Below are 17,595 nucleotides of genomic sequence, written 5' to 3'. Positions count from 1 at the left end.
AAAATGTGCAACAAGATTTTAATACAACTCATCACATCATACAGAACCAGACATTCTGCTTAGTCTTCAAAGTCTTGATATTCCTCATGCACAGCCCACATGCAACTGCTCCCATCTAATTCCATGCAATGACAGCCTCTCTTCCTCTGACACTATAGCTGAGCATTCACTGGCTGCATCCTGAACTAGGACGCACAGCTTGCCAGCTCTAAAAACTGCATGCGTTTCTGTTCAGAACGTCTTTGGCTGTCTAACTGCCCCAAAAATACACTGGTTTAATTCTCTTCCTGGAAAGCTAGTTTTCCCAGTCCTGAAATGCTTGTCTGCAAGAGCAGCCTTGACCTCAGCTCTCTGGATAGCTGCAGCAAGCAGTGTCATTTATGTGCTAGCACCAGAAGGCAGGAATGCAAACTTTTATCCAGATGGGCTGCTTCAGGAAGAGTTCAGTGTTTTTTTTCCTGCTAGATAAGCATTGTTTTCTCTGTAGAAATACCAGAAGTCCTAGCTAAGGTCAGCAGCATGCTATGCTATTCCCTGTAGGATAGCAAGAGTTGAGCTAAAAGGTCTGGAGCCTGAGCTGGTGAGGCACAACGGAGAGCAAAGAGAAGAGTCGCATTCACGCTGAAGTGAGCGCAACACAGCCAGCTCCTGTTGGTCAGAAGTCCTGAGCCTGCACCCTGGACATCATGGCACCGGCTTCAAAAGCACAAGAATATTAAACAAAAGAGGGGGCTGTGTTATCGTTTTCTAGATTCGTTTGGCTATTTGGAGCTTTTAGGAGGCAGTTGGTCACACTCACAGCATTTTTCTGAAGCTGCGACAGAGACACTTCCCACCAAAATGCCTCCTGTGAGACCACAGATGGCTTTGCAGTTACCTGAAAAGGCATCAATTTCATCGTCGCTTCAGAAAATAAAAAGAATAATGCTTTGACACGACACCGGAGAGTTGAGGCTGTAAGAAAGACATCAAATATCATTACTCCTCCTGCCCACCACTGAGAGTGGGTACCACTGAGCATGACAGATGGCAAATCTTGAGACAGCTCCAACTTGCAGTAAGACTGAGAGGAGGGGGAGAGAGATGAGGAGCTGAGGGAACAGCAAGGGAATGGGTAAAATAAACAGAGGTGAGTAGGCATGAAAATAGACAAGAAGGGGATGAAGGGCAGAGAAAAGCTCATTGCCCCCTCCCTCACAGCTGGATTTCTCCTGGAGTTAGGCTGAACGGAGATCTGAGCACTTTGCTTAAACAGCCTGAAGCAAGCTCCTCTCCCCATAGCCACTGACCCTTTGCTCAGGAACTAGGTAAAGGGCAGATCTCTCTCCCCTGGGGGTCGAGCTGGATGTCCTGGGGTGTGCTGGAGGAGCACAGTCCTTCCCAGCTTGCCTTTACCATGTTCCTCTCCAGACACTGCCTGAGAACGAACTGGCAGTCCTTTAGAAATTCCTTCCATGTTCTGAGGGTGAGGACAACATGGCAACACGCCCCTGCTCAACAAGAAAGTTACAGCATCATTTTTTTGCCATCTGATTTGTTTCAGAGCAGTAACTAATAGCATTAGTAAGGTCTGAGCAGTGATTTTTCCAAGAAGAACCTAATGGTAAATGCCTTCATGCATAATTTGGCCACAATTTGTGGAAGTGGCCTGATTTTCCAGGGTGTGGAAGAAGGGCAGCCACTGTGACCCTCAGCAGTGCAGCACCTTTGTAGACCTAACTGTATCTAACTGTATCTGGTCACCTGAGAAGAGATTTTGAAGCCTCAGGAAAGCTTGTTGTTGTTTTTGTTGTTTTAACTGTAGCAACTTGTTATTTCACACTGTGAAACTTGCTGGGTGACCCAGAGGACAGCTTTAAGGTTCACAAGGGCTGTTCCTGGGAAGGCACCTGGCCATGATCTAGGTGCAGACTTGTTCAGACCCCCAGCAGTACCAGCCTCCAGCAGCTTTCACTTCCTCACCTCTTTCCTTGAACTCTGGACCCTTCCTTAAACTTGCGACAGGAAAGCCACAACTGACTTGAGTTACAGAGGAGGAAGAACATATTAAGACAGGCATAAAATCGTAGAGATTTTACTTAAAACGAGTTCTAAAGAAGAAAATGGGATTTTGGATACTAGACAAACCACAGAGTTATTAATTCAACCTGCATATTAACACATGCACACACACAATAACATGCATCCAGAGAAAAGCATTCCAGCAAACCGAGAAGCTGCAACGAGTCTGTACTGGAGACCTAAGTGGCCTCCTTGACTAGACTGGGTAGTCAAGAAGTTTCTAAATGGGCAGGATAATTTTTTACAGTTCTCATCCACAACTTTCAGGCTAAATTATTCTGTTGCTCTGACAACATACTGCTCCTGTTCTCAGATGAGAGCATGTCACATTTGTGCGCCGCATTTTTAATATCTTTTGAAATTTATTTGGAATAGAGACAGCATAAGACTGAGAGGTTAGGAGGGTCACCTTTTGTGCTTTAGGAGAGTGCTTTAGGCACTGCCTGTGATCCTCAGGTTATTAACAGGACAAGAAAGCTGAGAGAACAGAAGCTGGCAGAGGCAGAAGAGAGCTGGGCAGGAGGCACGGAGGAGGTGAAGCTGGAGTTCCTCCCCATCTTCTTATGCGGGAGGGAACCGGGCAGGGAAGCTGGAGGGAGGACTGATGGTTATCAACTCTCACGATTTGAGGGTTGCCTAATATTTTTAAAATGTAAAGAGAATGCTTTGTGACTCGGGGTTGCAGAACATCAAGAGATCTTTCGAAGGCTAAAAAAGGGCAGCATCTCCCAGTGTGATGGAACATGAGCAACTAAGTGCTGCTGAGAACAGGTAGGTAGCAAGACAGCTTTTGGGGTTTAACCATTCCATTCCCTGCTTCGTCTCCCAGCTGCAAAGCATAACCTCCTTTTCCAAGCCACTTCAGATGTTAAGTGCCATTAGGCCATGCCTACTGAGGACCTGAACAGTGCAAAGAGATGACAGAGAACAGGTTAGAGCCCAAGTAAATATTGGCAGATCTGCAGTGAAATACAATAAATAGACATGAATGCCTTGGCCCATGGAAAAGAGACTTAAACAATAATTACTCAGTTTCTCTTTAGAAAAGAGAAAAGAGAAAAAGAGAAAAGAGAAACTCCTTAGTTTCTCCTTCATTCAAAACACGCTATATCAGCACAAAGGGATCCCAACACAAACATAAATGTGGCTGCCTCCAGGGACAAGTGCCGTTTTTGGACACTCATGCCCAGCAAGGCTCTGCCAACTCTGGAACACCCCTGCCATGGCCAGAGACAGGCATTACCTGTTTGACGGACAAACTCCTAAACGTGAACAAGGCTGACTGTGGAGCTACAGGGATGCAAATTAGGCAAATGCCTAGGAATATTCCTGCGTGTATTAAGTCCAGCTGCTTCCTCTGATGCTGTCTATATGTCGATGAATGACTCTTTGTATTTTTTACAGGCCCGCTTTAACTCACAGTCGGTGATAAAGTCACCTGGTTCTTTCAAGCACTTCATTTACTCAGAGGAGGCAGATATGACATACCTTCCCTTCCAATAGCTGCTTGGAGAGTTTCTCAGATGAAAGAAAGGGCAGAGAACACACTGCCTAACCAAACGTCTCCTGTAGTCTTGGCACTCGGGGATCTTTGCTCAGCAAAGTAGGATGTTAGAAACAGATACGGAGTCCCCACCGAGCAGTGCCTATAGGCACCCCTTGACACAGCACAGCAGACACAGACCTGCACCACAGCAAACCCCATTCACTTAACAGGCCAACTAGAGCATAGCAACGAAGCTGGATTACAAATCCCGATCCCATGGATCCTGAAACACTTGTGATGTTTTCATTTCATGCCCTAGAGCCAAAATCTCCCTCAGTGTCAACAAACACTTGGAGGACACCTTGAACTGCCCATGGGAGCTCTGGCACAACTCCAGCTCCCTTCTGACCCTACCGATGCGGCCAGGAGCTACCTGGAGCCGAGCAGCACGGGGCAGGTGAAGCCACCATCCCTGGGCAGCGGGCAGGCAGCTCGGCGGGGGAACTCCCCGGAGACCCCGCCTGGACCGAGGGCGGTGCTTGAAGGGGGGGCACCCTCTGCCGGCCGCCTCCTGGGACCCAGACGGTACGGTGGGGCAGCATGTGGGTCACAGCCCTCCTCCTCCTCCTGCTGCTGCTGGTGCTGCTGCTGGGACGACGAGGGGCGTCGCGGCTGGAGCCTGCCGGCCGGGCCGTGCTCATCACCGGCTGCGACAGCGGCTTCGGGCACCTGCTGGCGCTGCGCCTGCACCGCCTCGGCTTCACCGTGTTCGCCGGCTGCCTCTGCCCGGGCGGCGCCGGGGCGCGGCGGCTGCAGCGGGAGGCGGCCGCCGGGGCCGGGCGGCTGCGGGTGCTGCGGCTGGATGTGACCTGCGGCCGCGACGTGCAGGCGGCCAAGGAGCTGGTGCTGAGCCACCTGCCCGAGAGAGGTGAGCGGCAGGAGCCCCCGGACCCGAGCCGGGGCAGGGGAGGGTGCCAGGGGGGAGCGGGGTGCTGGGGAAGTGCGCGCCCCGGGGCTGTGTGCGGTGCGATGGGGAAGGGCGCGGCTTTGGTGAGCCGGGGGGGGCGCGTTCTGGGTTTGGCAGCGGGGGAAACGCCAGGGGGCAGGGATCCCCCTGGGTTGCTGGCAGGGGGAAACGCCAGGGAACGCGGCAAAGAACCAGAAGCGTGCCTGCACGGGAGGCGGTGGGGATGGTGGCACCTTCCTAGGCATGGTTTGTGAGAGAGTGGATGAGTAGATGCAGAGGGCAGCTGCTGCACCCCTTGCCTCTCGGTACAACTTGAGGTTTGTTAAGCTGCTCCAAGGAAGGGTTACTTGGAAGGAAAGCTGGCAATTTTGCACCCTATGAGGAGTATACACCAAGGAGAACGGACAGATTTCAGCTTGCACAGTAAGTGTAGGCAACCTAAATCCTAAATGAGAACATGCGACGCGGTACGCACAAAAGGGCCATGTTTACATCAGGGCAAACGTCACCCGCTGTAATACCGAGGGACGCACGTGGGTCAGGCACACTTACTGAGATCAGACGATTCCCTCAATTACAGATGAGCAGTCCCTGCTCACACAGGGAATACAAGTGGAGAATAAAGCATGCAGAGTGAGGATGACACACAAGGCCACTCCCTGCCTGGTTCATTAGCACCTTGGGAATGGGTTGAAATGAGAGGTGAGGTAAGAAGAAACCTCCTCGCTGCTCATTAAGGATGTGTATTTATGGTTGATCTTGACCTTATCTGATTAAGAGGCAGAGCCTTCCTCAGGCTCCCTCCAAGCTGTAGGGCCAATGCAGATGACTTACAAAAGCCCTTAGAGCCAGAGGGGGCACAGTGTCTGCATCACCTCAAACTCTGGGTTACAGATAATTTATCCTGTGGCTCTGGTGCCTTATGCAATGGCCATGCTCATGCTAGCACGTAGACTCTTGAGTCAAAGTTCAGGAAACCCTGCTGGCTGTCCTTGCTGCTTCTAGGCATGTGGACATGCCTTCAGAGCAAGGCAAATCTCACCAGAGCCATCAGGGCTTGGTGGAGGGGCCGGGGAGGACGTGAGCTGTGCAGCAGTGCGGATGCTGTGCACGCACTGTGTGCACAGAGAGGGGCTTTCGACCCAGCCCTTATACCCTCAACGCAGCGCTCGGCACACGCAGACAGAGCACGGTCCCTAGGAAACCTTGTCCTGTTGGTGGTCAGCTTTTCTGCTGCAACATCGCGAGGGTATGCTGCAAAGGAAGAAAGGAGATCATAATTTTATAGATCCCGATAGAACATATGCCATTTGGGAAAACTCCCAATTATCAAGCAGTGTTCTTCCTAGGTTTATTAAATAAGAAGGCACAAAGGAGTTATTTTAATACCTGATATTAATGGAGTGAATGCCACAAGTTGTCTTCATAATTTATAAAGTACATGGGCATAAATATTTTTATCTCAAACGTAATGAAACTGTAAGGATACTCTACAGTCTTTATGCAAAAAAATCAGTAGGGATGTTCCTTATTGGCATCTCTGAAAATAGATGTGTTTTCTTTGGTATTTTAACTTTATGAGAACAGTTTCAATTTAATGATTCATCTAAAGGTTAACTCTCAAATGAGCCATTTGATTTGATAAAGACAGTAATTGTAATTTGTTTACATTTGGGTCAAATATTCTTTTATTTTTTTTTTATTTTTTTCCCCCCACTGGAAAGAGAATTCTGAACCACTGATAATTGCATTTATGTTCTGAAAGTACCTAGAAGGTGAGAAAAGTATGCAGCTGTAAAGAGCAGTTTATCTGCTACCCAAAGGTTCCCAAAGGGTGGCCAGCAGAGCATGGGCCGTGCTGTCCCTCTGGTTAAGGAACTAAGGAACTCCCCGCAGTGAAACCTTCGGGCATTTTCCCTAGAGGATCATAGAGCAGCCAGGGCCTACAGCATGAGACCAACCACACCGAAAATCAGGCACCTGTCAGACACTTGTAAAAGGGAGAAAAAGAGCAGGTGATGAGTCCAGTAGACTGTTTTAAGAAGGCATTTGTCCGCTACAAATCTGCTCTTTGTTTTTGTGCAAACCATTCAAACCGAAGCAGAAATTCAGTGGGTTGTGTCAAAGGTAAATCAGCGTGATTTACTCCAATAGTAAATCAGGAGTTAGATTACTTAAAAAGCTATGGAAGCATCTACCATTACAAAAGTTACTGGACGGGGTCTGTATGTCTGGGCCAGCCTCTAAATCCTGCTGACCAGCTCCGGCTCTGCCTTTCCAACCCCTCCCTCAGCTCAGGATAATTCTGCTCAGCAGCTCCCTGCAGAAACTGAGAAAGAGGCCTCGGTCACCAGAGCCACTAGGATCTCTTTAGGGGCTGTTCCCTCTCTTCTCTTTATGCCATTTGTACTCTGATCGGTTTCACTCAAGTGCCAAAGATGTTAAATACGTCACATCATGCTGGAATCTAACTTCGGATCACTAAACCACTCCCGTGTCATTCCAAAAGTGGTCAAAAATGAACAACGTCAGCCACCTGTGGGCTTAATGCAATGCATTTCAACCTAATACTTTTGAAGATGTACTGAAACAGTGAGAAAGCAGTTAAATGATTTGATGGCATTTTGGCATGGCCCCAGTTTAGATAAGAAACTCCAAAGAGCAGTGAAATCAAGAACAGACATTCAAGTTTAGAAAATGTGGCTGACTTCAGATATTACCTGTGTGCAGGCACCTGCACAGAAATGTGAACACGCACAGAAATGTCTCTTCCAAGCACACAGCTTGATTGACTTGAACAGGAAGAAAACTTGGAAGAGTTTCTGGAAAAACATCAGGCACCTCTTGGGCCTAGACACGGACTTTGGATATGTGCTTTTTGGCCAACGTGTGCTGACATGGAAATTATCTGGGAGGTTATGCAAGAGCTAAGGTTCTCCTGAAAGCCTCACTAATCTTAAGTTAGGTTTCCTAAAGTGATTCTTTAGATCCCCTGCTCTCTCTCTTAATCTTTGTCCTCAGAATCCATTTTCCCAACACAGAGATCAGCGAAAATCTCTTTGACGTCCAGTTCTGCTTTCCAGTTTATTTATTCCCTGCCTGCTGTAGTCTGACATCCCTCTTCCTAACCCCTGCTTGGACTGAGTTCTGTTTTGGCAGTCTGAGCAAATTTTGCCTTCCAGATCAACACCAACTGCTTTTTCCTACTGTGTCTGTGCACGGGCGCTCTGAGAAAATGTGATGTCTCTTTCCTTCGGCTGTTCAGTCTCACTTGTGCCGTGTCCTTCTAGGAGGCGGTGAATTGACTGGCTGTGGGTATGAAAGACTCGATCAAGCTCTACCAAGGACATCTGGATGTCAGGACATCCAGAACAGAAGGCTTTCACTAGATGCACAGATCTTCAGATCTTCCTTGAGCTTTCTTATGGCCATTACACTTGTATATTGCAGACTGCCTCTGGATTTCTCCCAGGGATCCTGTTGTTAACATGAACACAGGAAATCCTCCTGCATCTGACCAGACCCTAGGCTGGAAGTCATGCCTGAAAACTGCCACCTGGGACCCCTTCCCCCTGCAGGATTCAGCAAAGCATTACGTGCGTGTGATATGTGGTACTTGGGAATCTCCGTACAGAATCAGGCACCCAGGGAACAGGGAGCCTGTTCCACCCAGAGGAGGCCACCGCTGGCGACACTGCAGGCTTTTTGGTAATTTCTCTCTAAGGACATTTCTCAGGTTCCCCAAGCTGCACTTGTCTAAGCAAATATACAAAATATTTTGCAGGCAGGTTTATAGCATTATTTTTTACCTCAAGTGTTTCAAGAAAGGAAGACCAAAGCTGATTCAAGTAACCTTACTACATAGCTGGACAGGTTGTTTTTCATGTGATAGTAAATTTTCTGAAAAAAAACAGTATGTGGCAATAATGAACTGCTCATTATTTGGGTAGAATTTGGCAAATTGATTCATACACAGTAGTGTCAGAAAAATTTGTAGAAAACTTCAGAAAATTTTCCATTTGGAGATGCTAAAACATTCTGCTGAGGAACAGTATGTTTCACTTGAGGGCAAATAAAATGCTTTGAGCTGACCCCAAGCAAAGGCTCTTTTTATGTTTCACTTAATCTTTTCCTCAAAAGAGTCTGTTTCAGTTTAACTCAAGCCACTTTTTCTTCTCTTGACTTTTGATTTGGCCACTGCAAAGAAAGAGGGAGCCTTTTTTCTGTGAACCCTGCCTGTTTGTACACATGGGCTAGCCTCATCACTAACAGCCTCCAGTCCTTGAAGTGCACGAGAGAAAGCTGGCAAGTGGCTGAAGAGAAAACTTTTGCCTTGCAAACCAAATTCTGCATTTCATAGTTCAGAGAAAGAGGAAGAAAATCAATCTCTTCAAGTCCAATGGCCATATTTCTGAAGTCCCAATGAATCCTGAGGTACATAGAGCAAGTGTTCTCGCTGCGCTGTGCAGGATGCAGTAGCAAAAGCAAGATGACTTTTTTTAATTAGAAAAGGTAAAGCTCAGAAGATCAAGGAACAGCTCTGGCCATGCTGTCAGGCCTTAGATTGTGTTGTGTTAGAGTTAGCTGATTTAAAAATAAACCTGAGTACAGATACCTGCAGCCTTAAGTGGAAACAGGTGGGGTATGCAGCTACTCAGTCCATCTGCAGATCAGATCGCGAGTACAACTATTGATAATTGGCTCTTTCAGAGGATGCTAATCCATTGATCTTGAAGCATTTTACAAGGGGATCAGTTCCAGGGTGCTGGTTCCATTTTAAGATGGGGAAATAAAGCCAAAGAATGATGGGAAGGCCTGGAACAACAGGGCAACGGCAGGGGAAAGAAGGGTCTCTTGTAGGAGTATACACAAGTAGTATATATGTGTTAGGAGATCTTACAGAGCTCTGTTTTACAAACTAATTCTAGAAAATTGTCCATTTCATCTTTAACTATTGCTATGAATGAATTCCTGTATTAGCATTTCTTGGCAGGGCTCTGGAAGGACCAAGATACAGTGAAGCCATCACAGGAGCTTTGTCAGACAAACTCAGAAAGAAAAGAGGTCAGCCCAAGGGGTTCTGCAGCACCTTCTCCAGGGTGACCAAAGGCCTCCTGCAAGCATCTTTGCCCCCATGGGTACAGGAGACATCACACACAGACTCTCTGGTCAGAGGAAGGAAGAGAGGTGCTGTTACCCACTGCCTCACCAGAAACCTAGACCTGGAGGTCCTGTGGAAGGCATCAGAAAACAGTCATTTACCTCAAACAGACATGCACAACACCTTAAAATAGTAAACTTATCTGTTTCTCCGGCAACTCCATGTACTTCTTAATTACCCCTCTGCTCACCTAGAAATACCTTTAGTCAGGATTTGAGAACAGAAACAGCAGTGTTTCCAGAAGCACAGAAGCACCGTGTCACTGCTTTACCATGCACCTGCAGCTATGTGCTCTGTGGGCCAGAAAAGTCAGCATGGCTTCATCAGCGTTTAGCAGCATGTCAGCTCCAAACTGCCAGCACTGCCACTCTCCGACAAAAAGCACGTCCAACAGCCAGGGTTCTGCGCAGTGCTCACATGAAACAGTCTATGGCTTTGGGCTAAAGGGCTCGGTGCAGAGTTGGGTCAGAACAAGCTCCACTGCCTGTAAAGATCTGCTGGAAAATGCTGAAATCTTACTGTGTTGCAGGGGCTGGGCTCCTTGTGCCAAGCCCTGTTGTTACCTGGGGAATAGAGCTAGCCAAGGCACAAAATCCAGAAAATGCTAGAGCTGCCGACCTTGCTTGGTTACGTTACCCAGTGCTGTGCCCACGTACCCGACTGTGGCTGATTTCAGAAGGAATTGATGCTCAACCTCCTGGAAAAGGAGCCAAGATGTAGGCTCCTAAATTAGTCAGGCACTTTGAAAATATTACCCCTTAGCCTTTAGACTGCTTAACATAATTTTCACAAAGCTGCTCGTAGCACACAGTGGGATTGAAGTAATTAAAATAGCATGATATACCACATTGGCAGTAATAAGTAGTCTCCCAGATCATGTTATTCATAAATAACTTAAGAAGACTATAAAGTGAGTGATTATTAAATAGCACTGAGATTTATATTGTCCAGCTAATGGCCACAATTACATTCCTTCATTAAACAAAACATGCCTGTGCTTATCAGTAGAAAAGACAAAAAGATAATGCAACTGAAAAAATTGCTTTCAAGGCTTCAGATCACTCGTGTTGGTTGGTCACCTAGAGGTGGTTGTTTTTCTGTAAAAGATGCTTGCTAAGACATTTCTCTTCTTTAGGTTTTTGGGGGCTTGTGAACAATGCAGGAATATCAACATTTGGTGAGACAGGATGGCTGTCTATGGAAAAATATGAAAAATTTACAGATGTGAATCTTCTTGGGAGCATCAGGACAACCCTGACATTTCTTCCCCTTCTGAGGAAATACAAGGGTAATGCTAATCCACTGTTATTTAGAGTTGTAGAATAATTAGCTTACTATAATCAGGGTAATGTAGCACCTATAAAAGAAGCCTTAATTGTCTCTCGTTGAACTGAAATGACAGCTTCCTTCTGTGTGGCCTGAAAGAGCAACTTGATCCTGAAAAGAGGGTAAAGTTATAAGGAGAAAAGAACCCTTACAGATTCTGGCTTTGCGATACATAAACCCCCCACTATTTACAAACAAGGAATTGTCTCAGTATTTGACTCAAAACAGAGAGAAAAAAAAATGCTTACAGCAGGATATGAAGCTCAGGCAAGGCTTTGTAAGCACTGCCAATCAGGAAAAAAAATGATAATCTCCTGTTTAACTTTTTTATTTAGGCTTCACTGTTTTAGTGTGTGGCGATCAGGAGAGGAAGGATGATCCTACAGAGGCAAACTAGAGCCATTCCGCTGGCAGTTCCAGGCCTAGCAAGATCCTATGGCCTAGGGCAGGAAACTCCCAAGTATGTGAAACAGTGCCATACAGAGATGCATGGGTAGCAAATGGGATAAATGTGTTTGCATGAACCTCCATATGCATGTGCTTTGCCCTTTCTTCTGATCAGAAATGGTTCAAATAGCTCTCTACAGCATTGCAGCATGTCTCAGTTGCTTTGCAGTTTGTTCCTTACTTGTCCCCACCTGTATTTGGGAAACAAAGATACCCTTTTCCTTTCTCCCCCTTTTGCTTAGCTTGCCTGTTTAAGTTGTAAGCTCTTTAAGGCAAGGATTTGCTCCACTGTGCGTGCACGGCATCAAGCCTGGTAGGGGCTAGCTCTCGTCTGGAATCCCCAGAGGTCACTGTTACACACAACGTTGGTAAGATGAAAGGATCCTCGTTTTCATTACTTTGCTTCTTCCTGCTTGGTTGCCTTTGGCTGATATTTTGATGCAAGAAAAAAAGAAGCCTTTAAATACTGCAAGCTGGACGTGTTTTTGTAAAAGAATGTACCCAGTGGGAAACAGCAGACATATTATGTGCCTATTACATGAGAAGACATTGCTTTCTTTCTGTGATGTCTTACTAAAGGCTAAAACTCTATGATGCCCTAAAACTCTGTGATAACTCCCAGCATTCTCCTGGGAAAGCCAGGTTTCAGTTACCTTAGGCAAAGAGAGAAGTTAAATGATGTGTCCCACCTCCTGGGTACCTGCCCCACGTTGCTTAGCAAGTGGAAAAAGGAGGCAGTAGTCATCCTACTGTCTCTTATCCAGCGGCTGTGTCACTGTGGAAGGGGCTGGCTGCCGTTTCAGGATGGGCGACTGTTCCAAGAAAAGCTTCAAGGTTATTGGTACTTGTACAGGGGGTATTTCCCTCCAGCCTAGGACCATGCATCTAACTCGAAGAGGAGCACCATTCCCCCATAGCTTTCCCAGATGGTGAGGCCAGCTGATGCAGCATCTCGATCAACAAGCTGGTCATCCCTCTCCCACTGTCGCATGTAAGACTTAGCCCAGATGCTGTGTAGGAAGGCAGGGAACCTAATTCAGAATGACAGATTTAACTGCATTCCCGCGATACCCTTTTGATAGACCCACACCATTTGGTCAGATCTGGAACCCAGACGTCTTCTGCATCTGTGACAGCAGTAGGAATGGTACTGTGTTTTCTCAGTTCTTAGCTATGAGGACGCTCTCTCTCACCTCTAGTATTTGTATGTATTATATATAAATATATACACCACATTCACACATCTCTTACTCTATGCTATGACTATCTGATGGAAGTTGACAAGTAAACAATGGAAACAGACCATAGCCCAATGCCTCAAATCAGAAATCTCAGCTGCTTAACGCATGCAGGCGCTTGGCAAGAAATACAAAGGGAAGTCACAGCATGGCGGGGTAAGGCTGCACACACTTTGTCAAGTCACCTTTCTCTGGTGAAGCTTATCACTGCACAATCTGAATTGGACTTTATATGCCCAGCCGTAAGCCAGGACTCGGAGCAGAGACATCATTAGCACAGAAAAAATGGTATTCGCAGTCATGTAGCCACCAAAAGGAAAATCATCTGCTTCTCTCCTCTGCAGTTCTCCTATTACTAGTCTTTTATTACTATTTTTCAGTCTAAAGATTTTAAAGGAATTCTTTGCTTCCATCTCTTTCATCTTCTGTCATCTGAGTCAATTGGCTCAGAAGGAATAAGCAGCACGTTGAGAATGTGTTATGCTTTGTCTAGTCCAGCATCTGTCACTAGATGTAAGGAAGTTTTTTTGCATGAATTTCTCTGCTTTACAGAGCTGAGTGAACTGTTTTGCTGGGACTGCACATTTACACAGCCCAGCTTTGGCATCTTGCACAGTAAAATAGCAACATGCTAAATACCACATTGCTAGCAGTTCAGAAGACTTCAGTAAATCAATTCTGTTTGAAAGACTGAGAGTGAAAAGTTATTTTCACTGTTTTTGTTCCAGGACGTATTGTCTTCATGTCCAGCATTATTGCCTATTTTGCTTTGGGAAATGGCATTTATTCTATGACCAAGGCAGCTATTGAAAAATTTTGTGATGCCTTAAGACTGGAAATGAAGAAGTTTGGTGTTCAGGTAAGTGATGCAATAAGCAGCTGTTCCATGAAACCTCCTGCTATTTCAAACATTGTTTTTTGTATGAGAAAGAGACGAATTTCACTCCTGAATCTTCTTCCAGAGCTGAAATGCATTATTTTGTGGGAAGGAAGCAAGTAGCTTCTACAAATACCGAGCTATGGAGGGGGGGTGGAAATTTAGCCTGAGGGAAGACCACCTCTGTGACAACATTGTGACTTCCACCCTTTCTCCACATCCTCTATAGTGGAGAAACTTTCTGAGACAGGCCTGTCTGAGCAGTGCCATGCTCTGCGAAGAGCCTGTAATAATATGAAGCAACTGAAACTTTCTCCAGGGTAGCTGCAAAGAGCCCAGGTGTGAGCACTGTGCAGCAAGAAGGAAGGCTTGTCACCTACCTTAGGGTTTTTTTTCTCTCTCTCTCTCTCTCTCTCCTCTCACATCAGTGCTTAAAAGTTCTTTTTTTTTTTTTTTTCTGGGAACAACTACACTGCAAGAGGCAGTATTCATGCAGAGCAATTTTTTATTCTCTTAATCTAAGAGGCTGTAAGAGTGCTCTTAGTGCTCTACCTAAGAAACACTGATAGTCAAACCTGAAGCTTAGATCACTAAGTAGCTTCACTAGGCTTTTTCCTTGGAGTCACTCCACAGCTGAAACACTTCTGAAACACTGAAAGCCCTCTCTGGAGGATTTACATTGGTGTACTCTCTACATGCACAGAGCATGTAGAGTGCTGTTTGTAAGCTTTGTGTTGGAAGAAATTGCTGCTATGCCTCTATTATGTGCCCTTCTTGGATAAATATAAAATGATATAAAATGCAAGTGATTTCACACATCCTAATACCACACAGCATGATGAGGATTTGAATCGATTAGCTGAGGATAATCTCAAATGGATGGAAGAGCTTAGTTTAACAGGTTAATTACTGTGGTTGTTTTAGGATTTTTACTGTTCCCACCCCCAGAATAACCCCAGCACACAATATGGTAGCTCAGACTGACAAACATTTCCAGAATATCTGTGAAAATTATTTTTCTGTTTCTCACAGTGTGCAAGACACTGGCTGGTCTTTGCTGCGGGACCTACCCTGCAGAGAGCCTGCAGAACACACGCTTCCTCTTCACTTTGCTCCCTTCCCTTGCCCTGCTGCTCCCATCTTCCTGCCAGGAGATGGTGGCCCAGGGGTGGCAAGGGACAGATGGAGCCATGGCTCTGTCCCACTGAACTCTGGCCAGGCAAGCTGGCTGCCTACAGGAAACAAAGTGTGTTTTCCACTAGCAAAACCCTAAGGAAAATCAGGGAAAAAAAAAAAAAAAAAGCATAGGAGCTCCTAGCCAACTCCAAAACCTGTTCAAAGCCTTTCTTTAAAATGAATGTGGGAAGTTTTCTATTGGGATTAGCTTGGCTAATACAGAACACTGCTGAAAAGAGCACCCAAAGTGAGGGCTCTGCAAGATGCCCCGTGGCAAACCTGCCTGAGGCACTCTCAGGCATTCCCAGCTGTGTGTGCTGTCTCTCAGGGGGCTACCTGCACCCCATCCTGCTGTTTGCATGTGGCTCCGGCGCTGGCACGCAGGGTGCTGGTGGCCAGGCAGGATGAGAGCCCGGCACATACCGGTGATGGTGCCCCAGCCTCTGGTAGATGGGCTGGAAGGCAGACTGGGGGCATCAAGGTTTGAAATTAATGCAGATTTCCAAAGAATGTCTGTCAGATCCCCAAGTCTCTTACATGGCTCAGCACCGTTCTTCCTCCCATTTTGTTATAGTCTCTAGGAATCAGGTCAGTTAAATGCCACGGAGATTATTTGTTTTCTTTGCAAATCCACAAGCAGTTTTAACAAGCCAGCAGCTAGCTGAGGTATTCCAGGAAAAGCGTGCACACTGTGAGTGCCAAGCCTGCTCTGAAATTCCCTGGAAGTCAGCAGAACAGCAGAATAATACATGCAAAGGAAACAGGCTGAGCAGCAAAGGCTTTGTACACTTTGAATTTAAGTCTACATGCAAAGAAATCTGTGGAAATTTGCTAATGACTTCACTGGAGCGGGACCTTTGGCCCTCTTTCTACTTGTTGTACTAACCATATCTATTTCCTTTTAATTACACCCACTTGGGGAAAACGGCACTTCTTTCCCCAGAAATTGTTAAGTTTCTTTGACATCCCCTTTTGTTCAAAATTGGGGCAAAAATTTGCCAATTGCAAGATTTGCCACTGAGTGAAAAATCCAAAGTATTCCACCTTGGAGACATCAAAGTCATACTGAAATGCTTTGCCTCAGTATTATCACAACATTTACACTGCTAAGCATGCCATACAAATCAACGATGCACTCGGGCGTTCTGTGAAGGTATGCCGAGTAGTCAAAACAAGAACATTAATACCAGAGTGAAATGAGGAAGCCAGAATAAAGCACCTCTGCAACTGTAAATGCTTCACGGGAATATATTTGATTTCAGTGAAGTTTTCAAGGTTAAAATTTCCACAAAGCAGCATTTTCTGGAAGAAATCTGTTTGCAGAAAGCTTTTGATCTGTTTTACTGTTCATGGTATTTAATTGAATTCAGAATGACTGATTGCATTTTGATAAGTTTTACATTTTGCTTATAGGTCTCTATTATTCAGCCAGGAAACTATGCACGCTCTACCAAAATCCAGCCACCAGTCAGTGCTGAAGAGATTTGGAATGAACTCAGTGAAGAGGAAAAGGCAGTTTACAACAAGGAGTATGTTCAAGAGCGGGCAAACTTTTTCAACAACATCCTCAGCGAAGGAAGCCCTAATGGCAATGAAGTTGTAGATGCTATGGTTGATGCTTTAATGTCTCCTGCACCCAAGGCACGTTACATGGTAGCAAGGCTAAAGGAAAAAGCACTGGTGCTTGTATGTGCTTTACTTCCAACTACTGTGATGGATTTTTTTCTGTCTTATGCACTGAGTAAAGTCAAGCTTACATAGCCAGCATTGGTATCATTTAGTGACTCAGGCTAGGCAATTTTTTAAACTGCGAAAGCCATGGCTCCATGTAATGCCCCCAGAAATCATGTTATGACACCGACTAACTGATGCAAACTTTGGAGCGTCTCCCTGCTCAGAACTGTCACTTGTTCATACAGAAGAACGTGTAGGACCTCAAGTAAAATTCACACAGTTGTCTAGTAACTGTATTTCTCTTGTAGAGAAAGAACAGGGCCACTTACACTACTTTAGGTATTGCCTAGAAAATTTAATGCAGCTTTTCCTAATACAATACCAAATTACTGCGTTAGAGACATGACAGAGGCAAAATGGAGCATATCCTACAGGGCAACTGCATACCTGAAATCAGTATGGCAGAGATGAAAGCATCTTATGTGTAGGAGCCTAAATAGTAATTTATTAGAGGTGATGGGAAGAGGCTAATGGAAAAATGAGGAATGAGCAACAGACCTTGAAACACTTTGAATGTAGCTGTGACTTTAGAAAGTTAGGAAGTGTTAAATGAGTAATCAAGTTGTATTCTTAGCAACGAAACAGTAGCTTGGCTAACTGCAGTTCAGTGCTTATTCAGGTGTTAGGGATAAATCTGTAACAAAGCCAATGTGTGATGGACTTTGAAAAATAAGTAGCACATTCTATTTACAACTGAATATTCAATCCTAAATAAACTCTATCTATTTATCTAATGTCTGGATAAATCAACATACTAACCTAAAATGTAGTCAGAGGGCTAAACACCAGGGTGACAAGAACCAGAACGCAGCAGCAACCTGTAGCTTAAGAAGAACATACTAAGCCCAGAGTTCTGTTTTTGCTACTACTATAGGGGTTAAGGTCTGATGGAAAAACTATCTATTCATATGAACAGGAAAACTTTCGTGACATATGACAGTAATTGAGCACACTGGCTTCATTAGCAGTCTCCTTCTACCTGCTGTGGAAAAGATTTCTGGTTTACACATAAATAGTTTTAAATTTGACTTGTTTGTGGCATGGTACAAAATCCAAGAACTACAGGAGCGAAGATCCCAGAATAACTGGGATCAACTATGGTGACAGTGGTAGATACAGGGC

At 45.4% G+C, this 17,595-nt stretch overlaps 2 protein-coding genes across 4 annotated transcripts in view; one reads left to right on the top strand and one right to left on the bottom strand.

The window, feature by feature from the left end:
- Positions 1-17,595, bottom strand: part of PAK5 (p21 (RAC1) activated kinase 5) — a 156,053-nt gene that overhangs the window by 134,453 nt on the left and 4,005 nt on the right. The window lies entirely within an intron of this gene.
- On the top strand, positions 4,087-17,176 carry LOC121068633 (D-beta-hydroxybutyrate dehydrogenase, mitochondrial-like). The gene is made up of 4 exons (XM_040553986.1): positions 4,087-4,475; positions 10,811-10,963; positions 13,415-13,545; positions 16,153-17,176. The coding sequence occupies exons 1-4, from the start codon at positions 4,148-4,150 to the stop codon at positions 16,498-16,500; spliced, it is 960 nt and encodes a 319-aa protein (XP_040409920.1). The 5' UTR covers positions 4,087-4,147; the 3' UTR covers positions 16,501-17,176.

Source organism: Cygnus olor, chromosome 3 (genome assembly GCF_009769625.2).
Source record: "Cygnus olor isolate bCygOlo1 chromosome 3, bCygOlo1.pri.v2, whole genome shotgun sequence".
Lineage (NCBI taxonomy): Eukaryota > Metazoa > Chordata > Aves > Anseriformes > Anatidae > Cygnus > Cygnus olor.
This window is presented reverse-complemented; position numbering and strand designations above follow the sequence as displayed.

Coding starts and splice junctions, on each gene's coding strand:
- LOC121068633 (XM_040553986.1), top strand. CDS start 4,148: ATGTGGGTCACAGCCCTCCTCCTCCTCCTGCTGCTGCTGGTGCTGCTG. Junction 4,476..10,810: donor GAGCCACCTGCCCGAGAGAG/GTGAGCGGCAGG, acceptor TCTCTTCTTTAG/GTTTTTGGGGGCTTGTGAAC. Junction 10,964..13,414: donor CCTTCTGAGGAAATACAAGG/GTAATGCTAATC, acceptor TTTTTGTTCCAG/GACGTATTGTCTTCATGTCC.